Consider the following 25,365-nt stretch of genomic DNA (forward strand, 5'->3'; position numbering starts at 1 on the left):
AGGGATGAGGGAGGGGCAGAGAGAAAGGGAGGTACAGAATCCCAACTATCAGCACAGAGCCCCCACACAGGGCTCGAACTCACAGACTGTGAGATCATGACCTGAGCTGAAGTCGGACGCTTAACCAGCTGAGCCACCCAGGTACCCCCCAAAGGTTGTTCTTTAAAGGTACCTTGAGATTCAAATACAAGTTGGCAATAAACTGGCCTAAACATATGGAGTAAAGGAAAAATCAACAAGTCTCTTGAAGGTCAAGTGCTAAGAGATTTCCCTCAGGAATCTGACAAGCCCAGGTCTTCTTTATCATTTATTTTATTTTATTTTTTTTTTAATTTTTTTTTCAACATTTATTTATTTTTGGGACAGAGAGAGAGCATGAACGGCGGAGGGGCAGAGAGAGAGGGGGAGACACAGAATCGGAAACAGGCTCCAGGCTCTGAGCCATCAGCCCAGAGCCCGACGCGGGGCTCGAACTCACGGACCGCGAGATCGTGACCTGGCTGAAGTCGGACGCTTAACCGACTGCGCCACCCAGGCGCCCCTTCTTTATCATTTAAAGAGCACGTCAGCATCCAAATCAAGAATGTGCAAGTAAAGCTCTAAGTTTGTGCCACAGCTAAATTTTTGCCACATTAACTCCAAACCTAAGAACATGACTCCGTGCACAACAAGAAATGACTTTAAGGAAACTGCTACCCCCAGACAGACTGTCCTCTTTTCAGAGAAAAGATATTCAAGAAAGTCTGAAATAAATTCTTTTGGAAGGGCAATAAGGGAAACTGAGGTAAGTCTCCCCAAACTCCAAAGGTATCAAAGAAAGACAACTGGATTTTCTCTCAGAGAATAATGGATTGGTGGACTGGGGATTAGCCTTGGAATACCAATTTTTATATTTTATTAACTGACTTTTAAGATAAACATGCCGGGGGGGGGGGGGGTGCCTGGGTGGTGCAGTCGGTTAAGCATCCGACTCTTGATCTCAACTCATTATCTCAGTTTGTGAGTTCAAGCCCCACCTTGTGCTCTGTGTTGATGGTGTGGGGCCTGCTTGGGATTCTGTCTCTCCTCTGTGCCCCTCCCCCACATGTGTGCTCACTCTTGCGTGCGTGCTCACACCTTCTCTCTCTCTCCAAATAAGTAAACTTAAAAAAAAAATTAAGATAAACATGTAAGAAGAAGTCGTTCATTTGCTAAGTGACTTCTTACAAGTGAAAATACAATTCAGAAACAAGACTGAAAAATATCACAACCCACACTCCCTCGTGTTGATAATTATTACCATTACTTCTGGGTTACTGTTTACATTCAGATCATTCTGTGTAAATCCTTCAAATTCTTCCGTTTCTGAGTCAGTGTCCTCTATAAAAATTCTTCTTAGCTCTTCCGTGAAGTATTTAGAATGGAAACGCACATCCTGCTAAATTAAAAACACACATATGTCATAAAGGAAAAAGAACAGAGGTTACCAGGGGGGCTCGGGGACAATGAGGAGTTGTTTAACGGGTAGAGTTTCTGTTTGAGATGATGAGAATATTCTGGATAACAGTTGACAGACGCACAACACTGTGCATGTACTTAATGGCACTTAGCATCTTGCTGGCAAGAAACTGGGCACTTGCCTGCACTTAAAAAATGGTGAAATGGTAAATTTCACATTATGTATATTTTATCACAATAACAAAACACACATATACATACACATTTGCTACAGCTTACGAAAACAGAATAATCTGAAACAGTTGAACAACTTGAAACGATAAACAGCATTATTTCAAAAAGTCAGAATAGCCAGGGGCTCCGTCAGCTTCTTGTGTGACTGGGGAGCGCGGATAGAATTCCATTTCTCCCGCCAGGGCTGCCCATCGGGAAGGTCTGCTCACACAGAGCCAAACACACGTGGGAAGGAGCCATGAGGAGAAGGCCTTGCTCCCTCCCACATGCTGGCCTTCCTTCCTAGCAGCCATCCAAATCCACGTCCTCCGAGTTGGTGAGCATGCCTCCCTTCCAGAGAGGGCAAGTTTCTCTGCAGGAAGGGGCCAGCGCCTTTCACGCCCCTTCCCGCCCACGGCTTTGCTCCATCACCACCCACCGGAAGGGGTGATGGGAGCCTCAATCCTCCCAACTCCCAGGAGAGCCCCTCCTGCAGGAGACACAAGGCCAGCAACCTCCAAGAGGTAGCAAGTGAGCAGACAGAAAGATGCTCTAAGACTTTTAAAAAGGAAAGACATTTTCCAATGACTCTTTCGGTCTTTAGAACCCATAAAAGGAAAAATACTCTCTAGCTCTCTAAATGGAAAAATAGCTCTCTAAATGGCTATCTTGAAAGAAAAGAGGGAAAAGACAGACCTGCAGTGCAGAAACCAGCCTCCTCCAAGCTGGCAACCAGGGCTGAAGTCCGTGTCCCCAGTTGCCTCTGACGTCTCTTCCTCCCACACCCGATATAGCAATGACCCCTCATCACACCACATTTAGTTGGGAGAATCTTGATCTCCCCCCACTGCCTCTCTCTGACTTTAATTATACACTTCTTCAGATCAGATAATCTCTGGAGAAAAATAGATATAATAGATGAGTGGAAAAATTTACAGGGGGAAAGAGAAAGAAATGCCTATATCCAGCATTTTTTTAAGCTTAAATGTCTCCTATGAATTATTACGGGTAATTGGAGTGAGTGTGCTTGGAGTTAAATTACTTTGTTCCTTTGTTGATAGCTATGGTGCAGCTGCTTGAAAAAAAAAAAAAAAAAAAAACAAACACAAAAGGGAAGTTTCTTTAAAGTGAAATTCAAATTGTGTTTAAGGAAGACCAAAGTCAACATTGCTACATACTGTGTGCAAGTTCATGCAGCTTCTCTCGGCTGGTTACCATGGATCGGGAAAGTGTGGGCTCAGGGTGGTGAAGCATCAGGCCTGGGTTTATTATTAAAAAGAATGGTGCATAGCTGCTCCAAGGAAACCCACCGTGAACCCGCCACCTCCAAGGGTAGATAATATCCTGCTCACAGAGCCCTGAGCTGGCCTCTGCAGGCTGTGTTCGGGCAATGGGGTCTATGTGTACATTTATCATACACCCACGGTCCCTGCCTAGGGCCCAGAGGGAACAGGTCACATCCTAGAACAGCAAGTTTCAACCGTCTGGTCCTCTGGCTCTCTTTAGCCTTTGAGCTGGCCTCAGAGGGAAGTGGTCGGCCTGAGAGAAATCAATACCTTTGGTAATGAGTTCTAACAGAGAAAAACAACTTAGCCACAGTCCTAAACCAAGGCCTCTGCTTTTCTTCTCCTTATTCCACAAGATATTAAAAAAACCCTGTTTTTTAAGGGGAGCCTGTATGAAGTAAAATATCCACTCCACATTCTGGCTGCAATCCTGGTTACAACCCTCACACAGCTCTTGGTTCTGCAGCATGTGATCCTTTACAATCAATACCAGGCGGTATGTTCTGCATCTTCGTCACCTGTGTTTATGTACCACGATCAGGGACGTAACGAAGTAACAGATAAGAGGATCTAACAGAGTGCTTACATTTTTTATCTTGAAGCTCATGGGACGTGAAGAAACAGACTGGAAAACGACGGGGGCCTGAACCAGTTAGACCAGCATCCCACCTCAATTCTAGCCAATGGGCGCTCATTCACCAACGGGGGCTGAGCCCAGAGAACATGAGGAAAGGGACAACACAAGTACGCAGTCCAAGCCAGGAAAGCTGGAAAGCATTGTTCAAACATTGCAGAGGTTACAATTTAGTGCGGAGTGAGACAGATCCACAAGTAACCATGATGAGGACCAGAGTTGTTAAGGAAGATGCAACATGGCACACAGAAAGAAAGAAAACCCAGTAAAACTTCAGGAAGCAGCAGCATCTAGACTGGATCTGAACCGAGGTAGAGTCTAGAAAGCAGAGGATACGCAAGCAGAAGGCACAGCATGGACCAGCGTGTACAAAGGGCAGACCAGTGCACGATGAGGGCGTCCACGCAGTTTTGTGTCTACGGCACCACGGAGGGGCAGGGAGAGGGAAGAGGCTGAGAGGTGATGCTCCCAGGTTTGAAACACCCCAGCTCAGACATTTTTCAGATGTGGGCGCTCAGACAAGTCACTTCACTGCCCTGAGCTTCAGTTTCATCCCCTGTGAGATAGGGATAATAACAACACCCACACTGTCCCAGGGAGGTATATGAATTAAATGCAATCTGTATGAAAAGCACATGGTCACGGGCCATCTAAGGCACACTGGCGACAGACTCAGCAGGGGTGGGCAGGACGGACAGGATGGGCCGGCTTGACGGCACAAAAGTAGCAACAGTCACAGTATCAAAAGCAGCTGTTGTGGCTTTTTTGTTTTAAATTTTGAGTGGAGCGGACACAGAATGTTACATTACCTCTAGGTGTACAATATTATACATTATGCTAGGCTCACAAGTGTAGCTACCATCTGTCAACATACAACTCCATTACAGTGTCACTGACTGTATTCCCTAAGCTGTGCCTTTTATTGCCCTGACTTATTAGCTCCAAAACTGGAAGCCTAGTTCTCCTTCTCCCCTTCACCCATTTTGCCCATCTCCCCAGTTCCCTCCTTGCTGACAACTTTGTTCTCTGTATTTATAGGTCTGATTTTGCTTTTTAATTTTTAGATGCCACCTGAGTGAAGTCATAGGGTATCTGTCTTTCTCAGTCTCACTTATCTCACTTAGCATGATACACTCTAGGTCCATCCATGTTGTTGCAAAAGGCAACTATCTCATCCTTTTTATGCTGCATAATATTCCATCATATACATTTTCAGCATCTTCTTTATCCATTCTTCTTCTGATGGACACTTAGGCTGCTTCCCTATCTCATCATCAGGAAAATGCAAATCAAAACCACAATGAGGTGTCACCATACACCTCTCAGACTGGCTAACACAAAAAGACAAGAACTCAACTGTTGGTGAGGATGTGGAACCCTCATGCACTGTTGCTAGGAACGCAAACTGCTGCGGCCACTGTGGAAAAACAGTATGGAGGTTCCTAAAAAAATTAAAAATAGAAATATCATATGATCCACTAATTCCACTACTGGATATTTACCCAAAGAAAATAAAAATGCTAATTTGAAAGCCTTATGTTTACTGCAGCATTATTTACTGTAGCCAAGATATGCAAGCTGCTTTGTTTCTTAATGCCTACAGCACTGCTGGGCTCTAGGCAAAGCCCATCACCCACACCCTGCACTGCTCAGAATGCTCCTCCTGGTGGATCTACAGGCTCTCCCCTCCCCCACTGCCTGACTGTGTTCAGATGGAGAGACTACTGGCTTATGAATAAGGCCATGATCACGACCAGAGCTCAGTTCTGTAACTGAAGTAAAGGCTATGAGGACCCTGGGAGCCGAAGGGAGGAGAAAAGGGAAGGGATGAAGGACAGCAACATGGCAGAAGATTCAGAGACTCCTACAAGGGAGCTGGGGAGATGGGAGAGGAGAAGGAGGGGTCAAGAACACCAAAGATAAGGATAGGAATGAGGAAGACAAAGGGACAACCAGGGAAGGGAAAATGGTGAGTGTGAGATCTCCCTTGATCAAGGCTGGTCCAACTGGCAGTCAGGTTACATGTGGGGCTGGAGAGAAGGCAAGTCATTGAGAACTTGGAGGTAATGGCTGAAAGCAGGCCAACCCCTAGGTCACGAAAAGGAAAGGTCTGGACACAAAATCCTGAAGAACATCCACATATGGGGACAGGAAATAGAGATGACCACAAAGAATGAATGACGTGAGAGAGAGGAAGAAACCTGGGGAGTGGAAGCAGGTGGCTGGTGGGTCAAATGCTACGGAGACATCAAGGAAAGTGAGGACCACAGACACCAGGGAGACTACTGAACCCGAGAAAGACCAGCTCCCACAGAGGCCACAACACACACAGGCAGCCGAGTGACGAAGCAGGCATTACCCCTATGTAATTAACTGCTTCTCCTCCTGTACTTGCCCAGTTGAAGCAAGGAAGGTTTAATTTACAGCCTTTTAAGACAGGCTATGGTCCAGGGAGGATGAGGAATTTTGAGAGCCACAATGAACTCCGAAGTAAGTGCCACAGAAGGCTAGCTATTTTGACTGGCCATGCTGCTGCTAAGGCACAATATAAACCTCCAGGAATCCAACTCTCAGAGAAATGCAACTTGTGTTTGCCAGAGATCTAAGTAATTAAAGAAAGAGGGGCGCCTGGGTGGCACAGTCGGTTAAGCGTCCGACTTCAGCCAGGTCACGATCTCGTGGTCCGTGAGTTCGAGCCCCGCGTCAGGTTCTGGGCTGATGGCTCAGAGCCTGGAGCCCGTTTCCGATTCTGTGTCTCCCTCTCTCTCTGCCCCTCCCCCGTTCATGCTCTGTCTCTCTCTGTCCCAAAAATAAAATAAAAAAAAAAAAACGTTGAAAAAAAGAAAGAATAACATTCTCCCCAGCACGTCCAGGAGTGAGGTGCCGGAAGAACCACGCCACAGGAGCACAGAAACACAAATGTCTCATGGTAACCACATGTTCCTGCACTGCAGTGTGGACTGTTGCTACGTGGACCCAGCCCTCTCCTGCCAGCCATGTGGGAGCACTCAGAATACAGCCTCAACACAGGCTGCAGCCCCGAGGTTGCAAAGAAAATGGCTCAGATGTGAGGCCCCTTTTATTAAAAAAAAAAAAAAAAAAAAAAATTACTGTACACAGAAAGGACTTAAACAGTATAAGTGATGTAGGAATGCTCACCAGTTCTTGAAATATGAAGGCATAATGCTTCAAAAATGCTCAACCATCAACTGCTATCACCAATCTCAGACCACACTCAAAAGAATACCCAAACCAAGATCCAGGCTTCCAGAAGGCCACACCTGTCAGAAAAGGAAGCATCCGTACCTGTTTTCCTGGCTCCAGAGAGTCAAAACTATCACAGCTCTCCTCTGATGAGAAGGTTTCCATGGGAACATCATCTTGGAAACCGACAAACTCTTCATCATCACTGGGGGCGTTAAAGATGTCAGCCACTTCTTTAGGGATCTGTTTTGGATTCAAAAAAGAAGAAGGATAAAACCAGGGGCTGGGTTCACTTAGGGGAATTTTCTAGAGAGGAGTAGGAATTAGCATCTCCTAGCTCTATCAATCTGCCATGGTCGCCCAGAAGACCCCAGTAACCGAGCAAAATGTGCTTCAGTTGATACCTCAGGGCAACAAAAGAAGAGGGGGAACGGAGAACAAAACTGTTCTTTTTCAAATTCTAGAGATCTATCCCATCTTACAGAGAATGTCAAGGCCATAGCTAGATAGATGCTGTTTTTGACCTCTTCACGAAAAAAATAAGGAAACCATCATTGGTTTCTGAGAAACCACAATCTGTCTCCTACACTGGATCTGTCTTTAAATGTCATCCATGTAAAAAACATTACGTAAGATAATTACTAAGCTCCTCTTTTCTTCATTTCCACCTATAGCTCTTTAATTTTTCTGTTCCTTTTGTCATCTGCTGATTCAGATGTGAAAATTCACACAATAAAGTAAGCAGATTTACTCCTTTTCTATATTCTCAATCAAGTACTTCTAGAATTAATCCCAAGAGAATTTAAACCGGATTATGGGCAATTATCCCAAGAAAGAATGTTGTCAGCACACTTGATCTAACAAGTATGTATTTGCTGAGAGTTCCTGTTCGTATGTTGACTGCCTATTTGTTCCCAACTCGTGATTTTGAAAAAGTTCAAAGCCACAGAAAGGTGAAGGAACAGTACAAACATCCATATATTCTTCACCTGGAGCCCCACTTGCTTGTTTTCTCTTTCAACAAACATCAGGTGGAACCATAGGCATTAGCTAGTATTTCACTGTTTGTGACCTAGAAAAACAGCCATTTCGCATGAGCCAACTCAATCCATGTATATTCAAAGTAAGTTGCAGAAAATATACTAATTCACCCTAAAATACTTTAGCACACATCTCCCGAGCATAAAAACATTCTCCTATACAGCCCCAAAACTACAATCACACCTAAATAATTAATATTAATTCCACAATATCATTTACTACAAGTTCATATTTAAATATCTACAAATGTCGCCAAAATGTCTTTAGTAATTTTGGGGGGACAAAGGGGATCCATTCAACCAGATATCATGCATTGTCTTCGTTTTTTTAGGACACTGTTTTTTGTTGCTTTTCATAACACTGACATTATTTAAATAGCCTAGGACGACTGCCTTGTAGAATGTCATACATCCTGAGCTTATGTGATTGATTCCTGATATATTTAAGGTAAATACTGTTGACAATTCTACACAGATGCAATGCATAAAGAGGCACAAAAATTTCAGGTTATCCCCTAATAATCAGTGTTTTTTTAACATAATTATAAAAATTTCCCAACATATTCTTAAGTAGGTAGAATGGTATAAGGAATACACACATGGACTCCCTTGCAATTATTTGCTCATGGCTCAATTTGATTCATCTGTAGCTCTACTCAAATGCCCTCCTTCCAAATCATTTTGAAGCAACTGCAGACATAGTATCATTTCACCCGGTATCATGGGCAAATACAGTCTGTGTTCTAGGTTCTGTTAACTTATTTTTGTAACTCACAGTTCATTTGTATCATGATTTGAATAGGGTCCAAATACACATCAATAGGTCGCTTAATACTTTTCGCAGGTGTCCTTTTTTTTCTTTTGGTAACTTAGTTTTGAACAAACTGGGTCATCTGATTGTAGAGTTTGCAAGAGTCTGGAAGGCTGAAGTTTTGTTTGTTTGTTGCAGCTGCAAGATGATATTTACCAGACTCCCCTGTCCCTGTGGATTTCCTGTGATTTGGTAGGTGAAGTTATAAGCTCAGCAGATTCAAGTTCACTTCTTTCTGGGAAGATGATGACTATTTTGTAGGCATTGCTGCTGCTTTACTCAGAAAGCACAACATGTCTGGCTGTCTGTTTTTTTAGTGGTGATGCTCTCTGATCAACAAGTGGGGGTAGGACGTGCCCGATTTCTCCTTAGCAAAAATACCTCTTCCCCTTTTTACTTAGTGAGAAATAAGTAGGGTGATAGTTGACATTCTGTGGATATCCTTCCCCTGATAACAATTCACTCAGTAGTTTCAGCAACCATTGATAAGTCTTACCTGAATCAATTACTACACACTAGGGGTTGCAAAAAGGTCATTTTCAAATTTGACTCATCCTTTATATACTAGCTGGCACTCTTCTGGAACACAAGATTCTGTCTCTTGCTGTCTCCCCCTCTTTCCCCTTCTCTCCCTCCCATGTAGATTCATGGAATTTTTTTTTATTCAACGTGTTATATAATCCACTACTGTCACCATTATTTCTGATGCTCCAATTGTCCTAAATTTGGCCACTGGGGGAGCTCCTTCAAGAGAGTTTCTATGTCCTTTTGACACAACCCTAATAGTCTGTGGGCACCTCTTTCCTTTGAGGCACAACTGTGCCAAGTGAGCCTTATACTTTCCCTGCCCAGACCTCGGATCAGCCAGTTCTCCAAGGTGCACTGGCATTTAGAAATCAGATCTGAGTGGGGCGCCTGGGTGGTGCAGTCGGTTAAGCGTCCGACTTCAGCCAGGTCACGATCTCGCGGTCCGTGAGTTCGAGCCCCGCGTCGGGCTCTGGGCTGATGGCTCAGAGCCTGGAGCCTGTTTCCGATTCTGTGTCTCCCTCTCTCTCTGCCCCTCCCCTGTTCATGCTCTGTCTCTCTCTGTCCCAAAAATAAATAAACGTTGAAAAAAAAAATTTTTTTTAAAGAAATCAGATCTGAGAACTCGGTGTGCTCCTTGCTGGTTAAGTTATCACTGCTTCTAAGCTCTTTGCCAGGACAGAGCAAGGATATTTTAAATACCCCAAATCACATGTTCATAATGACACCTTGAACTCAAATCCAGTACAGCAACTCCCCCATTATTATCTCCCTTCCCCCACAATGAAAACTCCCAACTCTCAGGGCACCTGGGTGGCTCAGTTAAGTGTCCAACTCTTATTTTTGGCTCAGGTCATGATCTCTGGATTTGTGAGTTTGAGCCCCGTGCAGAGCCTGCTCAGGATTCTCCCTCTCTCTGCCCCTCCCTCGCTCATGTTCTCATTGTCTCTCTCAAAAATAAATACTTAGAACTTTTTATTTTAAAAAAAACCTCCAACTCTCAGTATTTCTCATGTACGTACCCACTTTTATCTACAACACACACAAAATAGTTTCCAACTTATACCACCAACACCACTACCAACAATAACCACCAACGACAATCGAGTTTCAGATTCCTTTGCAGTCCCCTTTGGATCCTTGGCATATAGTCCCACTACCTACTAGACCCTGCCCTGAGATAACCTGCCCATCACTGAACTTGAGGATGCAAATGTACTTTACCTGTACTTCCCATTTCATCATATGAATATTAAAGAGGTGTCCTCAAGGCTGGAGATTTTCATAAAATAATATGTATTGCTACAAGACATTCTTATGTGAAACTGGCACTTAGAATTATTACAATAACTACGTCCGTGTGGAACCCTGAAATGGTCTCAGCATTCGGGCAGACACAGAAAGAGTTCTAGTAACAACAGCAAAACAAAAAACAAAACAAACCAAAAAAAAAAAAACACTGCCACATTTATGCTGAGAAGCTCCTCACAAAGCCTGACATGGTTCTTGGCAGAAAAATTAAAACTTTTCTTCAGGAGGTAAATTTAACAGTATTTGGCACCCTTATCTTTCTTTTCAAAGATACTTTTGTTAAGCCATCACAACCAATACACCAAAAAAACACTTGTAACTGGAGAAGCATAAAGTGTGTTAGATTTTAGGGAGTTCAGTCCCTAAAGTGGCAATGAAGGATCGTGACTGGTTCCAGTTAGCTTCCGTTTGACTCACCACCGTTCTATGAATCAGAGAGCTCCACTGGCTCAGAAGCCTATTTTGTTGTCGTTGTTAAATTCATTTATTTTGAGAGAGAGCTGGAGAGGGGCACGGAGAAGGGGAGAGAGAGAATCTCAAGCAGACTCCTCACTCAACTCTGAGTCCAACACGGGACTAGATCCCAGGAACCAGGAGATCATGACCTGGGCCGAAACTACGAGTCAGATGCTTAACCAAGTAAGCCACCTAGGCGCCCCCAGAAGCCTGTTTTAACATAAAAGGTGAAAGAAGGAAGCGCATCCCATGTAATGATTTAACAGAAGCATCCGTAAGGAATGGAAAGGCTGGAAAGGCTGGCAATACGAGTAAATTTCTTCCGGCCACAACTACATCAGCCCCGGGCGGTAGCGGCAGCACCCCCCAACCCTTGACCCCCGCCCCATGCAAAGCCTATGTTGGCCCAATTCCTCCCTCTTCATCTAAGACTTCTGCATCGGCTCCAAAGGTACCATTAGGGCACTGTAATTACCAATTGGGAACAAAAGGAAAGAACACGTTTTCAAAAAAGCAAACACCAGTAGGCATTCTTGGGGCATTCAGGGCTCTGTTTCTTGCTGCCTAACTTCAAAAGGCATGAGGAGTTTCAGTCACAAGCTCTAGGATTTAGCAAAAATCTTCATAAGATACTCAAGTGTCTTCAATAAAAAATGCTATTTAACAGACTCGACAAAGAAATCAAGATTTCTACGCAACGCACCTGATAAAAGGTTCAAGGGGACATCCTTCCGATGTGTGACCAGTTCAGCAATGGAACACGACATCAGGCCCAAGCATTGTCATCTTTCTGTGCAGCTCAGCAGCAATCCACTGACTGACAAGGATGCGGGGCACCCGGCACTCTCATAAGTGGGGGATGGAAATACCAAACGGTAGGGCCGCTTTGGAAAAACAATTTAGCAGCTTCTTATGAAATTAAACACTCTTAGCACATGATACAGCATTCCTGCTCCTAGGTGTTTACCCAAATGGGATGAAAACATAGGTTTGCAAAAAACTTGTAATCAGCAATTTTATTCCCAAACCCACAACAAATCCAAACCAGGTAGAAATGGATAAACAAAACGGGGGACAGAAATACCATGGAATACTGCCAGCAATAAAAAAAGAGTAAGTTACTGATAGACACCATATGGATAAACCTCAAATGCATTAGGCCCAGTGAAAAAAGCTACATATTGTCTGATTCCACTTATGTGACATTTTGGAAAAGGCAAAACTATAGAAACAGAACACAGATCAATGGCTGCCTGAGGCTCGAGGTCAGAAGAAACTTTTGAGAGATGATAAAATCAATTGTGGTAGTGATTACACAAAAATCCATAGAACTGAACAATAAAAACGATTAATTTCATTGTATATAAATTAAGCCTTAGTCAGGAAAAAGGAAGAAAATTATGTAGAAACAGTGTAGACCTACAGATTTCCTAGACTTGGATCCTAGCGCACAGAATTAAGATTTGGTAAGAAGAACACCACACATCAATGGGGAAAAGATGATGTCAGTCACTGATGATGGCAAAACTGCCTATCTGAGAAGAGTAACCCGGTTCATTTTGCTTCTCTCTCGATACCACAAAGGAGAATATATGTAATGTGAACACACAGCTGGCCTCTGAATGGGGGAGACTTTAAGCACGCACGTTAAGCAGATCAAAATGGAAAAGAGGGCGCCTGGGTGGCTCTGTCTGTTGAGCATCCAACTCCTAATTTCAGCTCAGGTCATGATCCCAGGTCGTGGGTCCCAGAGCCCCACATCGGGCTCTGTGCTGAGAGTGGAGCCTACTTGGGATTCTCTCTCTCCCTCTGCCCCTCTCTCCTGCCTGTGTGCTCACTCTCTCTTTAAAATAAAAATATAAAGGGGCACCTGGGTGGCTCAATCAGTTGGGCGTCCAACTCTGGCTCAGGTCATGATCTCACCATCCGTGAGTTCGAGCCCCACATCGGGCTCTGTGCTGACAGCCTGGAGCCTGGAGCCTGCTTCAGATTCTGTTTCTCCCACTCTCTCTGCCCCTTCCCCACTCACATTCTGTCTCTCTCTCTCTCTCAAAAATAAAATTAAAACATAAACAAAAAGAAAAAAAAAGGAAAAAAAAAGAATATAAAAATAAATTTTAAAAACTGGAAAAGAGTAGGATCATGGACCACTTAACAGTTTTAAACTTCTAAAAAGAAAAATTTTGCAAAGGAAAAAAAGTTGGGAGAAAAGATGTGCCACAAGTAGACAAATTACTAATGTTACGGAGAAGCTCATACAAAATGGTATATTCCAAGAGTCACACAGATAAAATAGGTAAAACAAAGAAAATCCACTAAAAAGGAACAGAGAAGAGGCTAAAAACGTTATTTTAAAAGTCTTCAACCTCCCTAAGTGATGAAAGCAACAGAAATTAAGACAAGTGTCCTTCTCAACCAGCAACTGTGTCATTTAAGGGCACCCTCGACGAAGGGGAGAGTACGCCTGGACAAACACCCTCACACAGAACTAAGGAGAGAACAAATGGGATTCAGGTTTCAAAACAGAAATTTGGTCATATACATCTAAAACAGTGTAGTTAAAAAAAAAAAAAAACAAACATACATACATACAGTGAGATTCAAAGACTTCCAGAAAATACGGTTAAACTCAGAGTGAAAGGAGTATATGAACTATTAATAGCTAAGACAATCATAAAGTCAAGGATTACCAAAGTGTGATGAGATGTCATCCATCAGTTGGGAGGATTTCCCCTCATTCCAAAAGGCAGCAAAGTTCAGCCTACTTACTAAAGGGCACACAACTTGTTAATACCCCTACAAAAGACATCCCAAGCAAATGCAATTTTTCAATAAAATACATATTAGTTAGTATTTAATTCAATCAAAAAAACCTGAACTTAAGAGGACACCAAAAACATGAGTAACAAAAGAAAAATAAACTGGTAAAGATGGACTTCATCAAAAGTAGAAACATCTATGTATCAAAGGATATTAAGAGAGTGAAAGGCAACCTACGGAATGGGATAATAGCTGCAAATCATGTAAGCAGTAAGGCTCTAGCACTGAGAATAAAGATCTCCTACAATGCAGCAACAAAAACCATCCAATCAAAAAATGTGTGGGGCACCTGGGTGGCTCAGCCAGTTAAGCATCCGACTTCAGCTCAGGTCACGATCTCACAGTTTGTGAGTTCAAACCCCGTGTCAGGCTCTGCTCAGAGCCTGCTTGGGATTCTCTCTCTCCTTCTCTGCCGCTCCCCCACTGGTGCTTTCAAAATAAATAAAATAAACTTAAACAAAAAGACAAAGACAGAATACCAAAAGCAGCCAGAGAAAAGCAACTCATTACATATAAGGAGTCCTCCACAAGATAATCAGCTGATTGCTCAGCAGAAATCTTGAAGGCCAGGAGACAGTGGGATGATGTGTTTAAAGCACTGAAGGAAAAAACTTAGTTCTGTCAACTAAGAACTCTGTATCTGGCAAAAGTGTCCTTCAAAAATGAGGGAGAAATGAAGACATTACCAAATAAACAAAAGCTGAGGGAGTTCATTAGTACCATACTTGCCTAACAAGAAAGCCTAAAGGGAGTCCTCTGAGATGAAATGAAAGGGAACCAGAGGGTAACTCAAAGCCATATGAAATATAAAGTTTTCAAGTAAAATATAAATACTGGTATTAATGTAAATTCAATCTGTAACCCCACTTTTTCTTTTCTACAGTATAAAAATGCACCTATGAATCTGTTAGTGGTGCACAATGCATAAAGATGTAATCGGTGACATCAATAACAAAAGAGGGGGCAGAGCTGTATAGGAGTAGAGGTTTTGTATGCCAATGACAAATCGGTAGCAATCAAATTATTTTAATTAGAGAATGTTATATGTAACCCCTATGATAACACAGAGGAAAAAAAAATCTATAGAATACACACAAAAGGAAATGAAAGGGGAATCAAAATACACCATTACAAAGAAATCAACAAAACACAAAAGTAGGCACTAACGGAGGAAACAAGGGGCAAAAAAGCTATTAAAAAAAAAAGAGAGAACAAAAGAAAACAAAATGGTACAAGTCCTTCCCTATGAGTAACCACTTTAAATGCAAACAGATTAGGGAGACCGGATGGCTCAGTTGGTTAAGCATTCAACTCTTGATTTCAGCTCAGGTCATAAGCTTGCCAATTCATGGGTTTGAGCCCCACACTGGGCTCTGTGCTGACAGTGTGGAGCCTATCTGGGATTCTCTCTCTCACCCTCTCTCTGTCCATCCCCCACTCGCTCTCTAAAAATAAACTTTTAAAAAAGGTTAAAAAAAATAAATGCAAACAGATTAGACTCTACGATCAAAAGACACAGGAAGGAAGAATTAAAAAACAAAACTGGTATCCAAATGTATACTATCTGTAAGAGACTCACTTCATGCCTAAAAAGACATTTAGGCTGAAAAGTGAAAGGACACAAAAGATATTCAATGCAAATAGTAACCCAAAGAGACATGTAATGACTATTCCAGTGTCAGACAAAGTAGACATTAAGTCAAAAAATATTACAAGGGCATATTGTTAAAAAGATCAATTCACCAACAAGCCATTACAATTAAAAATATGCACGCACAAAACTTCAGAGCTCCAAAACATATGAAGCAAATGCTAACAGAAATGAAAGGAGAGACAGTTCTACAATAAGAGTTGGAGACTTCAATACCCCAGTTTCAATAATGGATACAGTAAAACAGAAGATCAATAAGGAAATAGAGGAATTGAGCAATACGATAAACCAATTTGAGCTAACAGACATATATATAACACTCCAACCAACACAGAATATACATTTTCCTCAAGGTCGCACAGAAAACTCCCCAGGACAGACCATATGTTAGGCCACAAAATAAGTCAGAATAAATTTAAAACATTTGAAATCATACAAACTGTCTTTGTTTGATCAGAATGGAACAGAACCAGAAATCAGTAACAGAAGGAAGACTAGAACTCACAAATATGTAAAAATTAAACACCACACCCTTAAATAACCACTGAGTCACTCCAAAGAAGAAACAATCACAATGGAAGTTAGAAAACACTTTCAAACAAGTGAAAATGAAAACAAAATACACCAAAACTTACGGTCTGCAGAGAAAGCAAAGCTAAAAGGGAAATTCAAAGTTGTAAACACTTATGTTAAAAAAGATCTCAAGCCAACAAACTAATTTTAATCTTTATTTATTTTTGAGAGAGACAGACAGCATGTGAGCAGGGGAAGAGCAGCGAGAGAGGGAGACACAAAATCTGAAGCAGGCTCCAGGCTCTGAGCTGTCAGCACAGAGCCCAACGTGGGGCTCGAACTCACAAACCATGAGATCATGAGCTGAGCCACCCAGGTGCCCCACCAACAAACTAATTTTACACCATAAAAGGAACTAGAAAAAGTATAGCCAACTAAATCCAAAGATAAGAGAAGGCAGGAAATAATAAAGATTACAGCAGATACAAATAGAGAATAGAAAACCAATAGAGAAATAGCCACAAAACCAAAAGCTGGTGTTCTGAAAATATCAAGATTGACAAACTTTTAGCTAGACCCACGATGAAAAAAAGATACAAATTACTGAAATAAAGTGGGGTTATTACTACCAATTTTACAGAAATAAAAAGGATAATAAAAGAGTCCTATGAACAACCGAATGCCAACAAACTAGGTTAGCTAGATAAAATGGACAGACTCCTAGAAACACACAACCTTCCAAGACTGATTCATGAATAGAAAATCTGAATAGACTTCTCACCACTAAGGATTTGAATTGGTAATCAAAAGTCCTCCAACAAAGTAAATCCCATGACCCAGATGGCTTCACTGGTGAATAAAATACTTAAAAGTTAAACACCAACCCTTCTCAAACTCTTCCAAAAAATTGGAGAGAGCACTTCTTTACTCATTCCATGAGGCCAGTATTACCCTCACAACAAAGCCAAAGACCCTACAAGAAAAGCACAGAGCAATACCCCTTGTGAATATCAATGCAAAAATCCTCAACAAAATACTAACAAGACTAATGCAGTAGCGTAGGAAAAAAAAAAAAAAAAAAAAGGATTATACAAGATGACTGAGTGAGACCTGTTTCTGGTGTGCAAGATGGTTCAACATATAAAACCAGCCAATGTAATACACTACTATTAACATAATAAAAGAAAACAAAACACATGATCATCTCCACAGATGCAGAAAAAGCATGTGACGTAATTCACCACCCTTTCAGGGTAAAACCAAACCAAACCAAAAAAATTAATCAACAAAGAATGGAAGGAAACTTCAACATAATAAAGGACATATATGGATAAACAGATAACATCATAATGGTGAAAAACTGAAAGCTTTCCCTTAAGCTCAGCAACAAGACAAGGATGCCCACTTTCACTACTTCTATTCAACATAGTATCTGAAGCTCTAGCCAGAGCTATTATACAAGAAATAAAAGGCATCCAAATTGGAAAAGCAGCAGTAAAATTATGTTCGCAGGTGACATAATCATATATACAGAAAAGCCTAAAGATTCCATAAAACCCGTGGGCCCTATTAGCTAATTCAGTAATGGTGCAGGGTACAATATCAACACACAAAAATCAGTTGCATTTCTACACACTAACAATGAACAATCTGAAAAGGAAATTAAAAAAACAATTCCATTTACCATAGCATCAAAAAGAATGCAACACTTAGAATTACCTGAAGCAACAGGCAGGAAGACTACACTGAAAACTACAGTGAAAAACATCACTGAGACAAATTAAAGAAGGCAGAAACAGATGAAAAAAACATCACACATTCATGGATTGGAACACTTAATACTGTGAAGGTGACAATACTACCCAAGGCTATCTACAGATGCAATGCAGTTCTATCAAATCCCAGCAATATTTGTTTGCAGGAGAAAGCCCCCCTCCTAAAACTCATGTGGAATCTCAAGGGACTCAGAATAACCAAAACAAATCTTTAAAAAGAAGAACCAAAGGCCCCTGGTGGGCTCAGTCACTGGAGCATGCGACTCTTGATCTAGGGGTTGTAAATTAGAGCCCCACATTCAGTGTAGAGATTACTTAAAATCCTTAAAAAATACGTAACATACATACAAAAACAGAACCATGTTAGAGGACTTACACTTACTGATTTCAGTACTCACTACAAAGTTATCCAAACAGTGTGGTCCTAGTGTAAAGACAGTGCAATAGAACAGACAGCCCGGAAATAAACCTTCACATATATGGTGGTCAAATGATTTTTGACAAAGTACCAAGACTATTCAAAGGAGAAAGGAGAATCTTCTCAAGAAATGATGCTGGGAAAACTGGATATCCACACCCAAAAGAATGAAGCTGGATCCCTATCTTAACACAACAACCTACAAAAAAAACCCAAATGTGTCCAAGACCTAAAAAGTAGGACCTAAAACTCTAAAACTTAGCAGGAAATATAAAGGGAAAGGTTCATGACATTGGACTTGGCAATGATTTCATGTATGTGACACCAAAGGTAGAGGCAACAACAGGAAAAAAAAAGTAGATAAGCTGCACTTTGGCAAAATAAAAAACTTCTATACATCGAAAGACACTATCAAGAGATTGAAAAGGGTAACCTGCAGAATGGGAGAAAATATTTGTAAATCATGTATCTGATAAGGGATTAATATCCAGAATACAAAGAAAACTCCTATAGCTGAAAGACAACAGCAAAACCCAATTTAAAAGAGCAAAGGACTTAAAAAGATATTTCTCCAAAAACAAGCTGATGGCCAGGAAGCATGTGAAAAGATGCTTCGAAACACTAACCATTAGGGAAATACAAACCAAAAGCACCATGAGATGCCACATCACATCCATTAGGATGGCTGTTACTTGAAAAAAGCAGAAATTAAGTGTTGATATATACATAGAGAAAGTGGAACTTATGTGCAATGTTGATGAGGAGGTGAAGCAATGCAGCTTCTATGGCAAAAATATGGTAGCTTTTCAAAAACGCCAACACTGAATTACCATATAACCCAGTAATCCCACTTTTGGTCTTTGTATGAAAAATAGTGAAATCAGAGACTCAAACAGTTATTTTATACCAATGTTTATAGTAGCATTAATCACAATAGCCAAATGGTGGAAACAGCCCAACCGTCACGGATGGGTGAATGAATAAACAAAATACGGTATACACATGCAAAGTATTATTACTCAGCCTTAAACAGGAATGAAATTCTGACATACAGCATGGATGAACTGAAAACATTATGTTGAGTGAAATAAGACCCAACAAGACAAGTATCTATGATTCCACTTACTTGTGGTACCTAGCATAGTCAAATTCATAGAGACAGAAAAGTAGAAAGGTTACCAATGGTGGTGGGACAAGGGGGAGGGTGAGAATGGGGAGTCAGTGTTCAATGGGCACAGAGTTTCAGTTTAGGATCATGAACAAGCTCTGGAGATGGACAGTGGTGATGGCTGTACAACAATGTGACTGTGTTTCTGGCCAACGAATTATACACTTAAAAATGGCTGAAATAGTCAATGCCATGCTAATGCATACTTTACCACAATGAAATAATAGGCAAAAAAAAAAAAAAATCACCAACATTATTTTGAAGAAAGAAATTATAAGTGAAGAGAAACTTACAGACATGTATGTGCGAGGGCTTAGAGGAGCCATCGGGTAACAGAGGAAATGGAGTTTTGGCAGAGGTCCCGGGAGGGAAGCAGCCAAACCACTTGGGAAGAGCTGGTTAATTTCCTTTTCCAGAAAAGTCAGCAGACTGGAAATATGAAGCCAATGTCAAGATTCCACTAGACTCTACAAGACCAGTCATCACACTGGACAAGTCTGCTCTCAAGTGTTTTTCAACAAGGTGCTACGGGCATTCTGGACAGAATGACTATGGCTTCCAATGGGCTCTCCTGCCCACCACAGGGCACTTATACTGTCCCTGCACTCCAAACTCCTTAATACAGGAGCACCCACCTCAGCCCGTTAAACTTACAATTGAAAAGAAGCCCAGGTATTTCTATTACCACAACAACCCCAGTTCACTCTGATGAACACCACAGAGCAAATCCAACAGCTAAGATAGGAGAGCCTTTGTGTGACAGGACATGCCGGGTTACCAAGCAGGAAGAAACAATACCAAGTCTTAAAGGGTTGAAACAAAAAAAGGCTTCTCTCCTGTTGATGACACGTTCCTCCCGGGCAAGCCAGGTGCACCATTCCACACTCTTCCGCACTGTCCTCACACGGGACCTGGGCTGACACAGCTACCGCTACCTGGAACGCTGGCAGATGCAGAAGCGGAGGGAAGGAGACGTGGCAAATGACACACTGGCATTTAGAAAATTCCACCCAGAAGTGACACACAACCCTTCTCACATTTGATGGGCCAAAGCAGGTCAAACAGTCTTGCCTGTTAGGAGAGCCAGGAAAATGCATCCCTCTCCTTTATCCAGAAGGAAGGAACCTGATCAATTGTACAGAGCCCTGATGGCCTCCCAACCATGGCCGAACAGCATTCTGTGAAGATGCTGGGTCCACGTTCGTTACCGAAAGTTACTAAAGGGTGTATTACTGCCCAGTGTATTACTCAAGAGCATGTCAGCACAGTATCATGCTAAGGAGTCCCATGAAGGGTGAGTCATGTACCGTAGGGTGAAACAATCTTCAAGCTGTTTTCAATGTGGTGAGAGAAATAGGACTACCCGGGAAATAAGTCCAGGAGGGCAAATGACCCAGCGGTGACGGGTACGGTCAGGAAGGACCACTGATGGCAGCCCCCCCAACTGCAGGGCAGAGTCAGCCTGAAGGCAGACCGACGGGGAAGCAAGAGCGTGGAGAACAGCCAGGCAGGAGGTGACTGCCTGGAGGAGGCAGGTGACCCCACACTCACTCCAAACAAGCAGGGAACAGACCCTGACAGTGACAGGGGCCTGGGGGAGGGATCTTCATCCCACAGCCCAGCCCTGAAAGCCTTAACACAGGGGTCCTCTTGACACACTTCGGCCCTGCTGGCAGAGTGGGAAGGGGAATGCACCCAATCTTTGAGACACGGCCTATGGGCTGCTGACACTACTTAGCTCCTGACCTTGTGCGACAGTGAATGCACACACTCCCTAGGAGTGTGTCCCTTCTGGTCCCAACCACAGCCGGGGAGGAAGAGGATACACTAGTAACAATGAAGGTTGGCCTGAGGACTAGGGGCTCTTTTCAGTGAGATGCTGAAGCTGGCCTTGCGGGAAAACAAAATGATGGAGGCTTTGTTTTAAGTCCATTAAGGGCAGTGTTTTGTAAGAACACCCCACCACAAGGCCCCCCGCTGCCTTCAATTATTTTAATTAAAAAAATCCCCCAATAAAAAATGCCTGGGACCAACTGTCAGGAAAAAAAATAAAAGAGAGAATTAAGAATAAGCAGTAATTTTAAAGGCACTTTTATTTTTCTTAACTTTCCATTTTAAGCCATTGCTAATGGAGAACAAAATAGAAGCATTAGACATTTTGCATTAAAAAAAAAATATGCTTAGGCATTTATATCAGTATCAACTGAAGTGTTTTGTTTTGTTTTCCATTTAATTACCCTCCGAGTCATGGAGCTTTAAATAAAAAGATATTATGGGGTGGGGGAGCGGGCAGGGAGGTATCTTTTCTATTTCAGGATTTGTTACCGGTATGCTCTAAATTTTACACTCACCCTGCTTGTCAAACTCATGAACTCAGGGAGGGCTGGGAGGCTTTCACCATCACAGGTGGGGCAGGGGAAGGGAATTTTCTTCCCAGGAGAGTAATCTTAAATATCCTTTCCGTGTTAAAATAAATAAAAATATATTATGGAGGGGCGCCTGAGTGGCTCAGTTAATTTCAGTTAATTTCGTGCGACTCTTGATTTCCACTCAGGTCACCATCTCAAGGTTCAGGAGATGGAGCCCCGAGCTGAGCTCTGCGCTGACAGCACAGAGCCTGCTTGGGATCCTGTCTCCCTCTCTCTCTGCCCTTCCCCTGCTCATGTTCTCTCTCTCAAAATAAATAAGCTTTATATATATGTATATGGAACATAATGCAAAACAGGCCTAACTTTTAAAAATAAAACTGGGTAAAACTGAAGATGGGTGAAAAAATCCCCTGCACAGACAAGGCTGGCTGCTATACCTCCAGGCCTCTGGGGCAGGCCTCTGGGCCTCTCCGCTTTTAGTGCAACAGAAACATTTGAGAAGCCCTGCTAAAGGATGTTCCAGTCTGTCATAACTCTTACTTCCACTACACAGTGGCAGCTCTAAACCATCAGGGTTTTTTGTTGGGTTTTTTTTGCACAATTCAACAAATATTTAACCCCTGCTATATGCCAGACCCTTCACACATCAGGATAATTACCATTTCGGCCTGCCACGTGATTCAGGGTCACCAGCCACTACCCTGGGGTAAATCCTAAGGCCCTCCTGACAGAGGAAGAGGCCTGCCACGCCAGGCTCTGTGCCAGAAGACCTGGACGCCAGAGCTCAATCATAACTGCAAGGCAGTCTCTAAGTACATAGGACCCTCCTGCAGCAGAGGTTTAAACATGGGGGGCTGCCCACACAGCTGTGCGGCTGCTATGGAGGGCCTGGGGTCTGGGGGAAGGGATCCCTGGACTATACCCAGTGCTGAGGACATCAGTACGACCAGCGGGGCACAAGACACCTGGGAAGTTATCACCCATACACCTGGGTGGCTATTTTTAAACATTTTAAGTGACATAAAGTGCATATACCTTAAGTGTACCGTCTGGTAAAGTTTTACAAACTGCACCCGGTTTGTATGCGTGCAGCCAGATCCAGAAATACATTTTTCTTAGCTCTTAGAAACCCCTTATTATGGAGCCACTGTTTTACCTTTGGACATCCAACCTTCAGTAAACACTTTCAGACACCTAGGAGAGGATTTATAACTGAAATGAACAAAACAAAAGAGGGCAACTCTTTTTAAAAATGGGCCGGTGCCACAGAGGCAAGGGGCTCAGAGCAGGGTATCCCTGTCCTTCCACATCAACATGACTGACCTGCACAAACTCCAGCACAGCCCAGTCCACAGGCACTGAAGCCATCATCCATTAGCACATTCTGGGATCTTCTTGGTTTCCTAGGTGGTGAGGAACAGACCTCTACCACTACTCTCTGCAGTCTCCCAAACTAAAAACATAGGGGAGGCGCTCTACATTCAGGAAGAAAACAATGTTTCCATCTAATTATCATAAGCCCTGGTTCCAACCTGAGCAAACACACTGGCTTTCTCTTGGCTAGTAATAAAGGGGGCAATACCTTAGGAAAACTTGTTGGAAACTCCCATCCACTGCAAATCAGGCACATTCCTTTCAGGAGGCAGTAAGTACATGATAAAGAAACGGTAATTAAAAACAGCATGGGGGCACCTCGGTGGCCCAGTCAGTTAAGCCTCCATGGGCTCAGGTCAGGATTACACAGTTTTTGAGTGGGAGCCCCACTTCCAGCTCTGTGCTGACAGCTCAGAGCCTGGAGCCTGCTTTGATTCTGTCTCCCTCGCTCTCTGCCCCTCCCCCAACTGCACTCTGTCTCTCTCAACAACAAACATTTAAAAGAAAGAAAGAAAGAAAGAAAGAAAGAAAGAAAGAAAGAAAGAAAGAAAGAAAGAAAGAAAGAAAGAAAACAAACCAGCATGGACTTGGGCTCCTAGGTGGCCCAGCTGGTTGAGCATCTGACTTCGCTCAGGTCATGTTGTTCCTGTTCGTGGATTTGAGCCCCACTTCAGGCTTTGTGATGATGGTGTGGAGCCTGCTTGGGATTCTCTCTCTCTCCTCTCTCTGCCCCTCCCCCACTCATGCTTTCTTGCTTTCAAAATAAATAAAACTAAAAAAAAAAAAAAAAACAACAACAACAGCGTGGACTCTAACACAAGGCTTAGGTATGCACCACCACTGTAGTGTTGCAAAGTTTCTTCTTTTAATAAAGAAAAATTTTTCAACAGAAAAATACATAAAATACACACTTCAATGAAACACTGCAGTCATTAAAAACGAAAACTGCAAAGACCTCCAAGCTCCCCAGAAATAGCACGGACAGTGCTAAAGAAAGCAGAATTTAAATGGCAATCATACTACAAAATTAGGCAAAAATGGTGACTAAACACAGGCAAACACCAGATGGGAAATATCTAGAAAAATTACACCCAGAGAAAAGGAAAGGTAGAGCAGTAGTTCCAAGTTTGTTTTTATTTCAGCTTTTATGAGCATGTTATTACTTGCACAAAAATTCATCTAAGTACCATTCCTATATAAGAGCTTTATGGATCTTACTCATATTCCCACGTTTTTACACACTATACCTAAAGAATCTGGTCCAAAGCCTAATCTGGCCAGCTGCTAAAAAAGAACCAGACCCAGGGCCTGGGTGACTCAGTGGGTTAAACATCTGACTCTTGATTTTGGTTCAGGGCATGATCTCGTGGTTGGTGAGTTGAAACCCACATCAGGCTCCACACTGCTGACAGTGCAGGGGGCCTGCCTGGGATTCTCTCTCTCCATCTCTCTCTCTCTCTGCCTCTGTCTCTCAAAATAAATAAATAAACTTAAAAAAAGAAAAGAAAAAGAAGAACCAGAGCAGCTGCTAATGCCCCAGCCCTTGGAGTTAAAGGGAAGAGCAAAGGAATGAGAAAACTCAAAAGTGCTCACCACCCCTCATATTTACACAATACATTATACTTAGCACGTCCTTGAGTAACTCAATGGCACTGTAAGCTGGACAAAGATTTCTATCCTCATAACATTATTTCAGTGAAAGCTGTGTCACTTGCCAAGATGGATCTCGGGAGTCCAGTGGCAAGACTGAGGACAGAATCCAGCCTCCTGCCTAGCTGGGTTGCCCAGAGCAAATCACTCCAGTTCCCCGTATCTTTAAAATCCAGATAATACAAGCCATTTCACCGAACTTCAGTGAAGATTCAATCTGATAAAAGGCAATGATAGTTTCCAAGGGGGGAGTGGAGGTGGGAAAGGGTGACTCCTAAGGTCTTCTCCCATCCCCAAAACCAAGGCCCTGAAGCCAGCTGAGTTCTGACAAAGGCAGAAGAGTCCAGGAGTTCCAGAGCAACCTGGGCACTAAACACATAGTAAGTGCTCAAAGAACATCTGATAGGACTAACCCAGCCAGGGAGCCCTCTGTCATCAGCTGATGATTAGGAAGAAAACAAGTCATGAGCTACCTGAACACAAACCCTGGCCCCCAACTGTGAGACTCTACAATGTTTTGCACCGCATACAGATGGTGCATTTAGCACTGTTAAAGACCAAGTATTCTGCGCATTAACTTCAGCTATACTTCAAATATGTTTCTGCACGGTCCTGTTTAAAAACGTTCAGATAGAGAACTGATGGTTACCAGAGGGGGGATGGGTGAGGGATGGGTGAAACAGGTGAAGGGGATTAGTATACTTATCATG

General features: G+C 42.6%; 1 protein-coding gene across 4 annotated transcripts in view; it reads right to left on the reverse strand.

Moving 5' to 3' along the window:
* The window catches only part of CDCA7L (cell division cycle associated 7 like), a 39,508-nt gene that overhangs the window by 10,413 nt on the left and 3,730 nt on the right, over positions 1-25,365 (reverse strand). For 2 of the 4 annotated variants that reach the window (XM_045495052.1, XM_045495054.1), the window contains exons 2-3: positions 6,877-7,017; positions 1,280-1,417 (exon numbers count right to left, since the gene is read on the reverse strand). In XM_045495052.1, the coding sequence (XP_045351008.1) occupies positions 1,280-1,417; positions 6,877-7,017 (279 nt within the window). The remainder of the gene's footprint in view (positions 1-1,279; positions 1,418-6,876; positions 7,018-25,365) is intronic. The other 2 variants (XM_045495053.1, XM_045495055.1) reach the window with 1 other exon arrangement.

Source organism: Leopardus geoffroyi, chromosome A2 (assembly GCF_018350155.1).
Source record: "Leopardus geoffroyi isolate Oge1 chromosome A2, O.geoffroyi_Oge1_pat1.0, whole genome shotgun sequence".
NCBI classification, from domain to species: domain Eukaryota; kingdom Metazoa; phylum Chordata; class Mammalia; order Carnivora; family Felidae; genus Leopardus; species Leopardus geoffroyi.